The sequence below is a fragment of the Pseudorasbora parva genome, chromosome 24, assembly GCF_024679245.1.
Source record: "Pseudorasbora parva isolate DD20220531a chromosome 24, ASM2467924v1, whole genome shotgun sequence".
In the NCBI taxonomy this organism is placed as follows: domain Eukaryota; kingdom Metazoa; phylum Chordata; class Actinopteri; order Cypriniformes; family Gobionidae; genus Pseudorasbora; species Pseudorasbora parva.
Window position 1 is genome coordinate 23,251,341 of NC_090195.1, and position 11,288 is coordinate 23,262,628.

Below are 11,288 nucleotides of genomic sequence, written 5' to 3' on the forward strand. Positions count from 1 at the left end.
TTGATTGATTGATTGATTGATTGATTGATTGATATGGAGGTAATGTAGACTTTGTTCATCCTTCCATTTGGGCACACACGGCTTGAGGAAAGATGTGGAGTAATTAAAATAATCATGCTTTACACACACAACGCTCTTCCCAACAAACATGCCCCCATAGCTGCCGTTTTAGCTAAGTGGGGGCTCTGGGCATTAACTGTAATAGCTCCGTGTTGCAAGCACCAATCTGTTTTTTTTTTGTTTTTTTTTCTAAAGACTGTACTCACAAAGGTATAACGATCAAGATATACTTAAAAATTCCCCGGGAGTTGTCCTTTAAGCTTTGAAAATAGTACCATTACTCACACTTCTTCAGAGGAGGAGTCTTGGTCTGCTTTCATACCCTCTGACAGACTGCCTTTGAATTTGTCTTCATCTCGGCTCCGCCTCCTCCTCCTCCTATCACGATCTCTGGAGTTGGATCGTCGTAGTCTGGAGCGGCAAAACCGATCCCTATCAGCAGACCTGCCAATACAGAACAGTACATTACATAATTACAGCCAGATTAGACTGGGTTTCACTAAGAGTTCAAGATAGTATTTCTCACTGTCTCTCACCTGCGTCTAAGTGGCGATCGACTTCGCCTTCTGGGGGAGGGGCGAGACTGTCTCCGTGGTGATACAGACCTACGTCTGAGTGGTGAGCGGCTCACTCTGCGTCGAGCTGGACTTGTTTCGCGTGATCTCCCAAGTCCATCCACACGAGGGCGCTTCCTAAGAGACGTGAAGCATTTGCCAGATCAGTTACTTTATCATAGGTCATGTTTGTAATCAGAAATTATAAGCATACATATAAAACATCAATTTACATTAATTAGTTAAATCTTACAGTATATTACTATGTACCTAGGTTTATCACACAGAAAACCTTTCGCACTCTGGTAAACTTGAGCTACACCTAGTCATTATAAATTCACTGCTTAGATTCGACCTATTAACCCTCTAGGCACCACGGTCGAGTTTACTCGACAAGATGTGGCAATGAATAAAATGGCCGATTTTGTCAAAAAGGGTTTCAAATTTCATTCAAAATCCTCTCCACTAGATGGTAGACATGTCGTACTTCATCCAGAACTCAAAAACATCAGGATGTGATAAAGTTCATTATTTTCCATATTGTAATGATACAAATTAAACTTTAATTTATTTTAGATTCATTGCACACCAACTGAAATATTTCAGGTCTTTTATTGTTTTAATAACTGATGATTTTGGCATACCGCTCATGAAAACCCAAAATTCCTGTCTCAAAAAATTAGCATGTAGTAAATGGAAAATATCTACAGCAAAAGGCAAACCGCTACATGCATTCGGTTTGTTTCTACCATTAGTAATGATTTACACAGTTTGTTTACTATTTACCTGAAGATTCAGTATTGTGCAATATAGCACACAGAAGGTGAGGGACATTTTGGGGGGAAAGAAGTGCTGCATTTTATCATTTAAACATGCGGCTTTTCATGAAAATTCATGCTCCAAGAATGCCACCACCTTATGAGGTCATAATATTCAAATTATATGGGAAAATGTAATCCCTACATACACTTTGGGTCATCCTTAATATTTCTCTAATTTACAGAAAGTTTCTATCTTTTATCACTTTTAAGATATTTGAAATTATATTTGACTTTTGAAATTAAGATGTCAAAATCAAACGTTTTAGAAAAAAACTCTGGTGCCTAAAGGGTTAAGATAACTAATAAGTTTTTAAAAAATGAAGACAAAAATATCTATTTTAATTTATCCCCAGGCTGTTTCAGTGTGGAACTTTTAATAGCATACATGACATTTTAGACAACAAAACTGCCAAGAAGCAAACAATTAGGTTCCCTCTAGGGATGCTCATTTCAGCTAATTTTCCTGACCGACAATCAATGCTCATTAATCGATTATTAACTAGGGATGGGCAACAGTGGTCGAGTACTCGAACGTGACGGCGACGATTGATCATGAAAACGATGATCGCCCTGACTTTAAAAAATATATTTGTATATTTCTTGGATTGGTTATTGCGGCATTTTGGACGGTAACTGAGGTCTAATTGGTTAGCATTAGACAGCACGCCTTCCAGGCCGCGAAATAAAGCACTGTGCATTGAGCACAGTGATGCCTCAAGCACTGTGAATGATCATGAAATACAGCGCAAGATGTGCGGCAGCAATCTGTCACATACACAGCATTACAATGAGAACACGATTGTCATATAATGTTGTATTCTCCGTGCTTTAGTTCCCCGTGTATGAGCGTGCGCTGTTAAAGTAAATCCACAACGAGAGTCAGAGCGTCAAGTTCATGTGCGCATCCGCGTCCTTTTCCACAGATGCTGTAAGATTACTTAATACTTGATCATATGTTGTCTATATCTAAATAATCTGATATAGGACGACGTTTGGCTGAGTTTAAAGGGGTACTTCAGCGCTGGGAAGATGAATCTGTATTTAAACTGGGTCATCAATGTAGTAGAAATGTGAAATTATTTTTGAATTTGGTGCCTTCTAGACTGAAGAAAGACAGAAAATGTTTGTCTCATGGGGATGAAAGACAACAATTCCTAGAATGCGTCGCTGCCCTACGAGGCCACTCCCAAAGCCACCACTAATAGATCCCAGGATCGTTTGCCCACTGTGTTCATTTTCATAAAAACATTTCAGTTAGAGAACAGACACTAAAACTGAACATGTCTGTTCAATATGAGCAAGTCACACGCGAGTGTCACAGCACAAATGCTGCATGAGTCAGATTACATTCACAGTCATGAAAGAGCTGAATGAGCTCTCCTGATGAGAGCTGAGGTAAACGGGTCCGCGCTCACGGCAGTCATGGTTACATGGTTATCACGTGACATGGCATGTTTCCAGTTCATGCCTTTGGAAGCTTAAAGGGGGGGTGAAATGCCGTTTCATGCATACTGATCTTTTTACACTGTTAAAGACTTGGAATCCCATACTAAACATGGACAAAGTTTCAAAAGTTAAGGTGGACGTTTGATGGGAGTATATTTCTTTGTCAAAAATACTACTTCCGGTTAGTCATAAGTTTCGGCAAGTTCGATCATGGGTCCACTTGACGTTAAAAGGTCGGAATTTCCTTGTATGGGCCGTACGGACAATTCTACCGGAAGAGCGTGAGAGAGAGAGGGAGAGTGCGAAAGCAACAGGCTACGCCCATCAAAGCGCTGGCTCGTAGGCTGCGCTGCACACCCAGGTGATGTGACTTCAAGAAATTAACAATGTCACCAAAAAAAGTGTGTTTTTGGTTACCAGACCAAGACAGTCCTGTACAGATTGCCAAAAAACCCCGCGTTAAGGCATCAGTGGATGGAATTTGCTTTTCCGGATCAGCAACTGAGTTGCGCAAAGGTTTATGTCTGTTCACTGCATTTCGGTGCCGACTGTTTCATAAACAAGGCCCAGTTCGACGCCGGATTTTCCGATCGCCTAATGCTGAAGGATGGAGCGGTCCCAACGTTAGAACCGCAGGCGGTGAGTAAGACTGCTTCAAATGTCTGTGTTTTTGCCTATGCCCATCAAGTAGCCCAAACATGATCACGTATAGTTAATTGATCAATGGAGCATGCAATGTGTAGTGCGTGTACATTTGTTTAGCTGGCCACTGTATGTGTAACTTTATGTTTGTGTATTGTAAAAGCACTCCAAACAACAATACACAAAGAGTGGGGAAATATGTTGAACTAAATAAGCGGGCTTCTTCATTCAAATGCGCTACTATTCCATGTCTTTCTTTGTAAACACTAGCCTGCCGTGCAAAAACAGTCCGCTTACTACAATTGTCTACACAAACCTCGCGTAAACACACACACATACACACAGACACGTTGTAACACTCGCACTTGACATGGTTTTCTAAAAACGTGACGTTCAAGTTAAAATCATGAAATAACTGTTTGATTGTAGTCTAGCAAGAAGTGCACTTCCCACATGTAACTTACACCTTCAAAGACAAAAAATACGACGATATAATTCAAGTATAAATATGTAAATAACACAAGCCGCTAAGCATATTATATAGTTAGTGTATAACTTATACCACATAGAGACGTCCTGCTCTAGTCGTTTTTGCTGCTGCTCCTGTTCAACTTTAGCCTCTGGGTCTGATTCCGGATCATAGATGTATGGCTGTATCTGATTAAAAGCCATTTTTTTATTTTGAATAAAGTTTTTTCCCGCTGTTAGGGATGACACAGCTTTACGACGCACTCAACACAATAACAGCGGCGCGCACACGTTATTATTTAGCTCCGCCCACACAATACGCCCCCACCCGCTCGGCTTTTTTCGGAAAGACTCGGAACAGCGCATGTTTCTTATATAATTATAAAAAAAATAAAGACTTTTCGGAGATATGCAGGATGCAATGCTTCTCTATAGGTACTCAAGATTGACATGACACTGACTGAAACTGAAAGAAACTGAAACTTCTTTTATAGAAATTAAGTTGAAAAACTCTCTTTGCTCCGCATAGCTCCGTTTACATAATTGCCAGCAGCTGCGAGCTGAGCTGTGAGTGTGATCCCTTGGGTTGAAAACATGCACAAATAGCTCCCTCTGCTGGTTGTAGTCTTTGGCCAAAAATTCCTCAGATGATGCAAATATCTTCAATTTGCTTCATCGGAGGAATTTTTTCTTGAAATAAAATGCATAAATCTCTTGTCTCAGGGGGATATGGGGGGGGGGGGGGGCAATCATACTCCAGCGTTTCAACTGATACAAAGCCATATGCTAATTGCTGAATTAACCCTTTAAGTCCTCAGCCCACTGTCTTGTAGAGTTTAGGTCCAACCCTAATTAAACACACCTAAATCAGCTAATTTTAATCTTCAGGATGGCTTGGAAATCATAGGCAATCGTAACAAAATCACTTAATTTTTAAGAGGTCTTTAAAAGGTCTTCATTAGGAATGGAAAAACTGAAATTATATTAAATTATTTAACTATAACTTCAAAAGGCGATGATTTAGGGCGTGTTTGCACTTGTAGTTCTGCTGTCTTTGTTATTTTGGTCCAAACTATTTTTTGTGTTTAATTATACGTTTAGTTAGTAATTTTTAATACCTACACAGCCAAAGTCTATTAGAAGCTGACATTTTGGGGTGATTCCCACAGGATGGGAAACAAAATCACTATTAATCATGTGATTGGGACGTGAGAGAAAAAAAATTCAGCGGGAGTGAGCGGGACTGGGAAACATAATAACACTATGATACTAACCATTTATGTAAATTAACTATATGTTTTAATCTTGAACTCAATTCTAGTTGCCCTGTCTCTATACGCTCCTGTTTGCTTTGGTGTGGCTGGTTCAGTGAATGACATCCTCCACACACATAACAGTTGGTGGCGGTAATGCACAAGTTGGTATGCCAATTGCCAGCCACCAATAATATAAGGCGGCTTCCCCATGCACTGTGTCGCCATGAAAATCATCATCAAAACGGAGTCAGACATGAAAGCCATGCTGCAACACTACTGTCAGAAAATGATAACTTGGTTGTGTTCAACAACATTTCTGAGCAGTCTGAAGTAACCAAAAAGACAGTGTGAAAATGGCACACACCAGCTGCAAGACATTTACATGTGTGTGCCTGTGTTGGCATAGATGATTTACATGGAATTTAATGTGTGTGCATTATTTAAGCTGGCTTTCAGTTCAATAAAGAAACTCAATTTATTTTCAATAAAATAAATTTTGGATTTTTACTCAACTAAGTGGGCATGCTGTGATCTGTAATTTTTTTTTTTTTTTTTACTGTTACTGACAGATTGGGGTCAAAAAACAACAACAACAACACAGGAGTGGGAGGGAACGGGACTCATTCTTCTAGGATTGGGACAGGATGGGATTTTCTCCAGTTTTTTGTGAGATTGGGATAGGATTTTTTTTTTTGTGGGAGTGGTACAGAAGGGGTTTAAAAATCCACTCCTGTGTCACCCTCTACCATCTATTTGCAGTGTTTAGCCATTTAAAGAATAAAACGGTAAAAGAAAAAAGACAAGTATCATTCTTTGCCGTATGTCTGTACAAATTGTACATTTGTGGAGCAATCTGGATCTGTGATTTCAATTGCAACTGCATTACTTTTCATAAAATATCTAACAATATAAAATTTGGTAAAGTATAGACTGTAAAGATCACACAATGTGTTTTTTTTTCAAATTATATTAATTGTGATTAATAAACACTATTATAATTTAATAAACAACATTATAATTTGAGCAAAATAATCAGTTTAACCATAATTGTGCAAAAAATCTTTCATATACCACAGAAAAAAGTAATTTCTGGAACAACATGAGGGTGACAATGACAGAATGTAAATTTTTCCCTTTATAGAAAGTGTGCTGATGCATACCTGAAAGGGGAATCTCTCCGGCGTTCATTCGAGCGGCTTCTTGCCCTCCTGGTTGGTGATCTATTCCTAGATGGCGAATGGCTCAGTTTGGAGCTCCGGTCTGCAGAACCCGAGGGGGGCTGCGGACCAGAGTTGGACTGGCGGTCCCTGTGGCGAGGGGAGGAACTGCGTCGGCGTTGAGGGCTAGGAGCTCGCCGTTGATGAGGCGACCGATTTTCTTTCCCAGAGGAGGTGTCTTTAGATGGAGACTTTCCTGGCCTCTTTTCTCTATCAGTCTCCGATCGACCCACCCGGGCATCTTTAGAACGAGATCGACGATCTTGCGATCGGCTTTTGCGCCCTCGTGAGCCTGATCTCTGCCTGGCTTGTTGCCGCTTGTCTTCTGTACGGGGAGAAGAACGTCGATCAGAATGTCCCTTCTGGTCCGGTTTTCTCTCTGCAGAGCATCTTCTTGTAGATGGGGACTGGGACTTCCTTCCACGTTCCTTGGATTTGTCCCTGCTCCGGGAGCGTTTTTTCTCTTTGGACTTGCTATGCTCCTTAACGGTCTCTTTTGCACTTTTGGTCGCTCGTTCAAGCTTAGCATCCCTCCCAGCTCTCTCTCTGGAACGGCTGCGACTACGTCGTTTAATGATTGGTTTGCTGGTGTCTGTTGAGTCCCGTCTGGATCTACCCCCCCTGCTAATCTGGTCTTTAGGTGAGCGGGTTCTGCCCCCGCTACCTCTTTGCCGTTGCTCCCCATTACGTGCCCTCTGTCCCTCTCCTTCCTCTTCAGAACCAGAATTGTAACCCTGTAGAATTAGGCCCATTCCTGACTGAACTTTCCCCTCCATCAGCTGGCTGTCCAGCTCAGCTTTAATCAATGCTCTTTGTTTCTCCAGATCTTCAAGAAGCGCTTTGTCATCCAGGGCTGCATTGCCCAGTGAAGGGGAGCCATCCTCAGCCCTTCTGTTGATGGCCCCAGATGGCAAGGAGGAAGGCTCCTCTTTGCGCCTGTGCTTCTTATGTTTGTGTCTATGTTTCCGTTTGCGGTCCTTATCTTCCTCAGTTGCATGTTTGTGTTTTTTGTGCTTGCTGCGGTGCTTGTGTTTTTTTTTCTTGTGTTTGCTGCTGCTGTGATGTTTAGAACCGCTTTCTTGTTTTTCTCCATTTACCTCCGCTTCCTCTTCGCCCTCCTCTTCATCCTCCCCAGACACGTCACCATTTTCATCCTCATTACCACTCTTCTCTAGACTTTCCACATCCTCTGACCTGTAAATATAAACACAAGCACAATAAAAATCAAAACTTAAAGGTGCCTTAGAATGATTTGAAACAATATTTTAAATTGTTCTCTGATATCTAAATAGAGGGTATGTTGCTTATTTAGGGTCAAGAATTGTCCAGATACGGTTTTACAGGCCCATTTGCAACCCTCGAAATTGTCCCTAGGATGTAATGCTCTGTGATTCCCTTATTTGTAAGGGTCATGAAAACTAATGCAGAGTTCTGCTCTGATTGGCCGTTTCATTGCACAGCTCAATGAAAGCAAACATATCTATAACATCTGTCATGGCAATGATTTGACATTGGGTGTGTTTACATGCACACCAGTAAGCTGATAACTCCAAAAAAATCAGCTTATTGAAATAACCAGTTTTCCCCATTTACATGCAAACCAGTAAACTGACAATGCAAGTAAACCGCGTTTACATGACTTTATTAATAAACTGGGTTATTTCCTTGTAGTGGCGTCAAAAATAATAATGTCCGTATATCGGTTATATACGGAGTTTTTCAAATGTCAGTTGTGATGTTAAATAAAGCATGCACTGTGTCAGCGGAAGATTTACGGCTCATATTATCCCTTATGCGGTTATGTAGCTTTTTAAATGAACCTCTTCTAGGGTACTTCATCTGCATAAGAAAAGAAAACACCACTTTAAATTTTTTTGGGTCCTAAACAAGTCTGCATTTGTGATATGTCCTTATTTCATGCAAAACGCTATAGCTCGCTCTGTCTGGATTCATTTAAATCTGCTCTAATTTTGCGTTTTTGTCACCTATCACACATGCACACTTCAATAAGCCGACAGAAAGCAGGTTAATGCGTTTACATCGAGGTAAGAGGAAGAAAACTACCTGTCCCGACCGGTTTATGCTTACGCCGTTTATGACTTTACTCCAATAAAAGAAAACGTTACAGTAACGTTACAGCTTGACAGTAGAGTACTGATTTGAAAGTCGATTTAGCCAAAAACTAATTTAGAAGCCACTCAAAATAGTCAGGGTCATGTTTACTACTCACCCGCTGCAAAATAATCATACTTCAGTTCTCAAAAATGTATTGATTTAACAAATTGACTAGAAGCCTTGTCAAATGTCTATCGTTTCAACTTAGATGGTGGAGAAGGTACCGTTATCTACAAGGATCGAGTGAGCGATCTGTAAGCAACTAAAGGGTTGGACAGTCAAGAAGTGGATAAAAATCACTAATTACGCAGGAAAATGGTTGAAATCGGCCCTTTCTTCCGTTTTAGACGCAGAGCTAAGCTTGATATTGTCCCAGGTTAGAGTAACTGTCCGTGGTGAAATGGGCAGAGCAAACGAACAACTTTGAATTAAATTGTTGCGGTAGCCGATAGTAAATAAACATCAACAATGACTGTTGACATTTTTTATCAGTGGGAAGGGTATGAAAAGTCCTCACATCCCCATGCACAGCCTGGAACATAACATTTATTTCCATGATCTGCCGTTTTCAGCATCCTGGCGTGGCGCTTGTTTCCCTGATAGAACTCCCGATGAGTCGGCTACGCAGTTCCACCTGACAATGAACATTGGCTGGCATGCAAATTTATCAAAAAAATTACCCCAGTGATTGTGTCACAGTTGGCGTTATTTTGAAAATCACTTGTTTTTCATAAACAAGATTTATGAAGGAGGGAGCAATGGTGTTTGAGACGTCCCTGTACTGAACTCTTGCTATTTAACTATGGCAAGGTTAAAAAATTTCATTCTAGTGAAACCTGTAAATGTAAAAAGAAACAAGATTTAATTTTTCTAATTGACGTTTTAAACGCAATATTTTTAAAATGCACACTTTTTCGCGCGTGTTATATTTCAATACCATAACATGCTCAGGTTCTGTTACGTCAAGGAAACACGGTGTTCTTCACAAGGACATACATAACTCACCAACAAACTTATACAGACATGTTGTTACTGTGCTTAGGGACTATGATGATAATTTATACTACTTTAATGGTTTAACTGACGTAGTAATTTAGTAAATTTGGTGAGATAACCAACGAAATAAGCATGCTGATCATATCGAGACTAACTATGGATAGCATACGAAATAACCTAACCAAATAAAATGCTTAAATTCAAAGGATGTGGTAGGATGTAGTAGGCTTTTAAAAGTGAGAATTTCAAAGGACCAACTGAAATCATTCCTAACAAATGAATCTTGACAACTGGTTGGTTGAGAGAATTTAGCATTAGCATGCTATCACTAGCCGGATCTAAAAACAGACACAAAAATCATCATAGTTCACCAAGAGAACAACATAACATAAACAAAATATCTCCCCTTTCTCTAAACACTCTCACCTCGGCTCTAAATTGCGTTGTTGATGTGGTTATACAATGCACGTGCTCTTACCCGTTATTCAGCCTCTTGCTCTGTATATCCATTTCCACATCGGCCATTTTGTTTCAACAGCGGCCCCGCTGTGTTCTTCTTCTGCAGTGCGATTATGAGGAACAGAGCGCCGAGGAGTGCGTGTGCTCTCTAGTGTCTGCATTAACAATTGCAGCTCATTTATTTAAATTTATACAAGTAAATGTACCCTACATATTCCTGTAATATATATATATATATATATATATATATATATATATATATATATATATATATATATATATATATATATATATATATATATATATATATATATATATTTTTTTTGTAATAACCAGTTTCTATAGGCTACTCTTTAATTTTATTGTATTCGAAATATATATTTATGGAACTGTAGAGTGACAAATTTCCCTTTTTCTCCATAACTTCAAAATGCTACAGTACAAATGTCTGGAATTTTGCATGCTAACAGTCAAGCACACTAGGTATAAAGCCCCAGTGCAACTATGAACGCACCCATAAAGACCCCTGAGATATAGCGCCTCCAAATGGGCCAACAATGCAATCGCTCTTCTAACTTTACTGTCATATATGTCAAATTCATGGATCCATAACTTCAAAATGCTACAGTTATATGTCTGGAATTTTGCATGCTAACAGTCAACCACACTGGGTATAAAGCCCCAGTGCAACTATAAACGCACCCATAAAGGCAGTTGAGATATAACCACTCCAATTGGGCCAACAATGCAATAACTCTTCTAACTGTACGGTCATATATGTCAAATTCATGGATCCATAAGTTCAAAATGCTACAGTAAAAATGTCTGGAATTTTGCATGCTAACAGTCAAGCACACTGGGTATAATGCCCTAGTGCAACTGTGAACACTCATAAATACCCCTGAGATATAGCGCCTCCAAATGGGCCAACAATGCAATAGCCATTCTAAATGTATTGTCATATACAGGTCCTTCTAAAAAAAATGCATAATGTGATGAATTTCATTGTTTTCCATAATGTAATGATAAAATTAAACTTTTATATATTTTAGATTCATTGCACTCCAAATGAAATATGTCAGGTCTTTTATTGTTTTAATACTGATGATTTTGGCATACAGCTCATGAAAACCCAAAATCTCAAAACATTAGCATATCATGAAAAGTTTCTCTAAACAAGCTATTAACCTAATCATCTGAATCAACTAATTAACTCTAAACACCTGTAAAAGATTCCTGAGGCTTTTAAAAACT

At 39.5% G+C, this 11,288-nt stretch overlaps 1 protein-coding gene across 1 annotated transcript in view; it reads right to left on the minus strand.

The window, feature by feature from the left end:
* The window catches only part of prpf4bb (pre-mRNA processing factor 4Bb), a 35,558-nt gene extending 25,382 nt beyond the window's left edge, over nucleotides 1-10,176 (minus strand). Inside the window, exons 1-4 of the mRNA XM_067434845.1 lie at nucleotides 10,054-10,176; nucleotides 6,408-7,658; nucleotides 597-752; nucleotides 346-504 (exon numbers count right to left, since the gene is read on the minus strand). Coding sequence (XP_067290946.1) covers nucleotides 346-504; nucleotides 597-752; nucleotides 6,408-7,658; nucleotides 10,054-10,100 — 1,613 coding nt within the window. The 5' untranslated portion in view covers nucleotides 10,101-10,176. The remainder of the gene's footprint in view (nucleotides 1-345; nucleotides 505-596; nucleotides 753-6,407; nucleotides 7,659-10,053) is intronic.
* Between the last annotated feature and the right edge of the window lie 1,112 nt (nucleotides 10,177-11,288).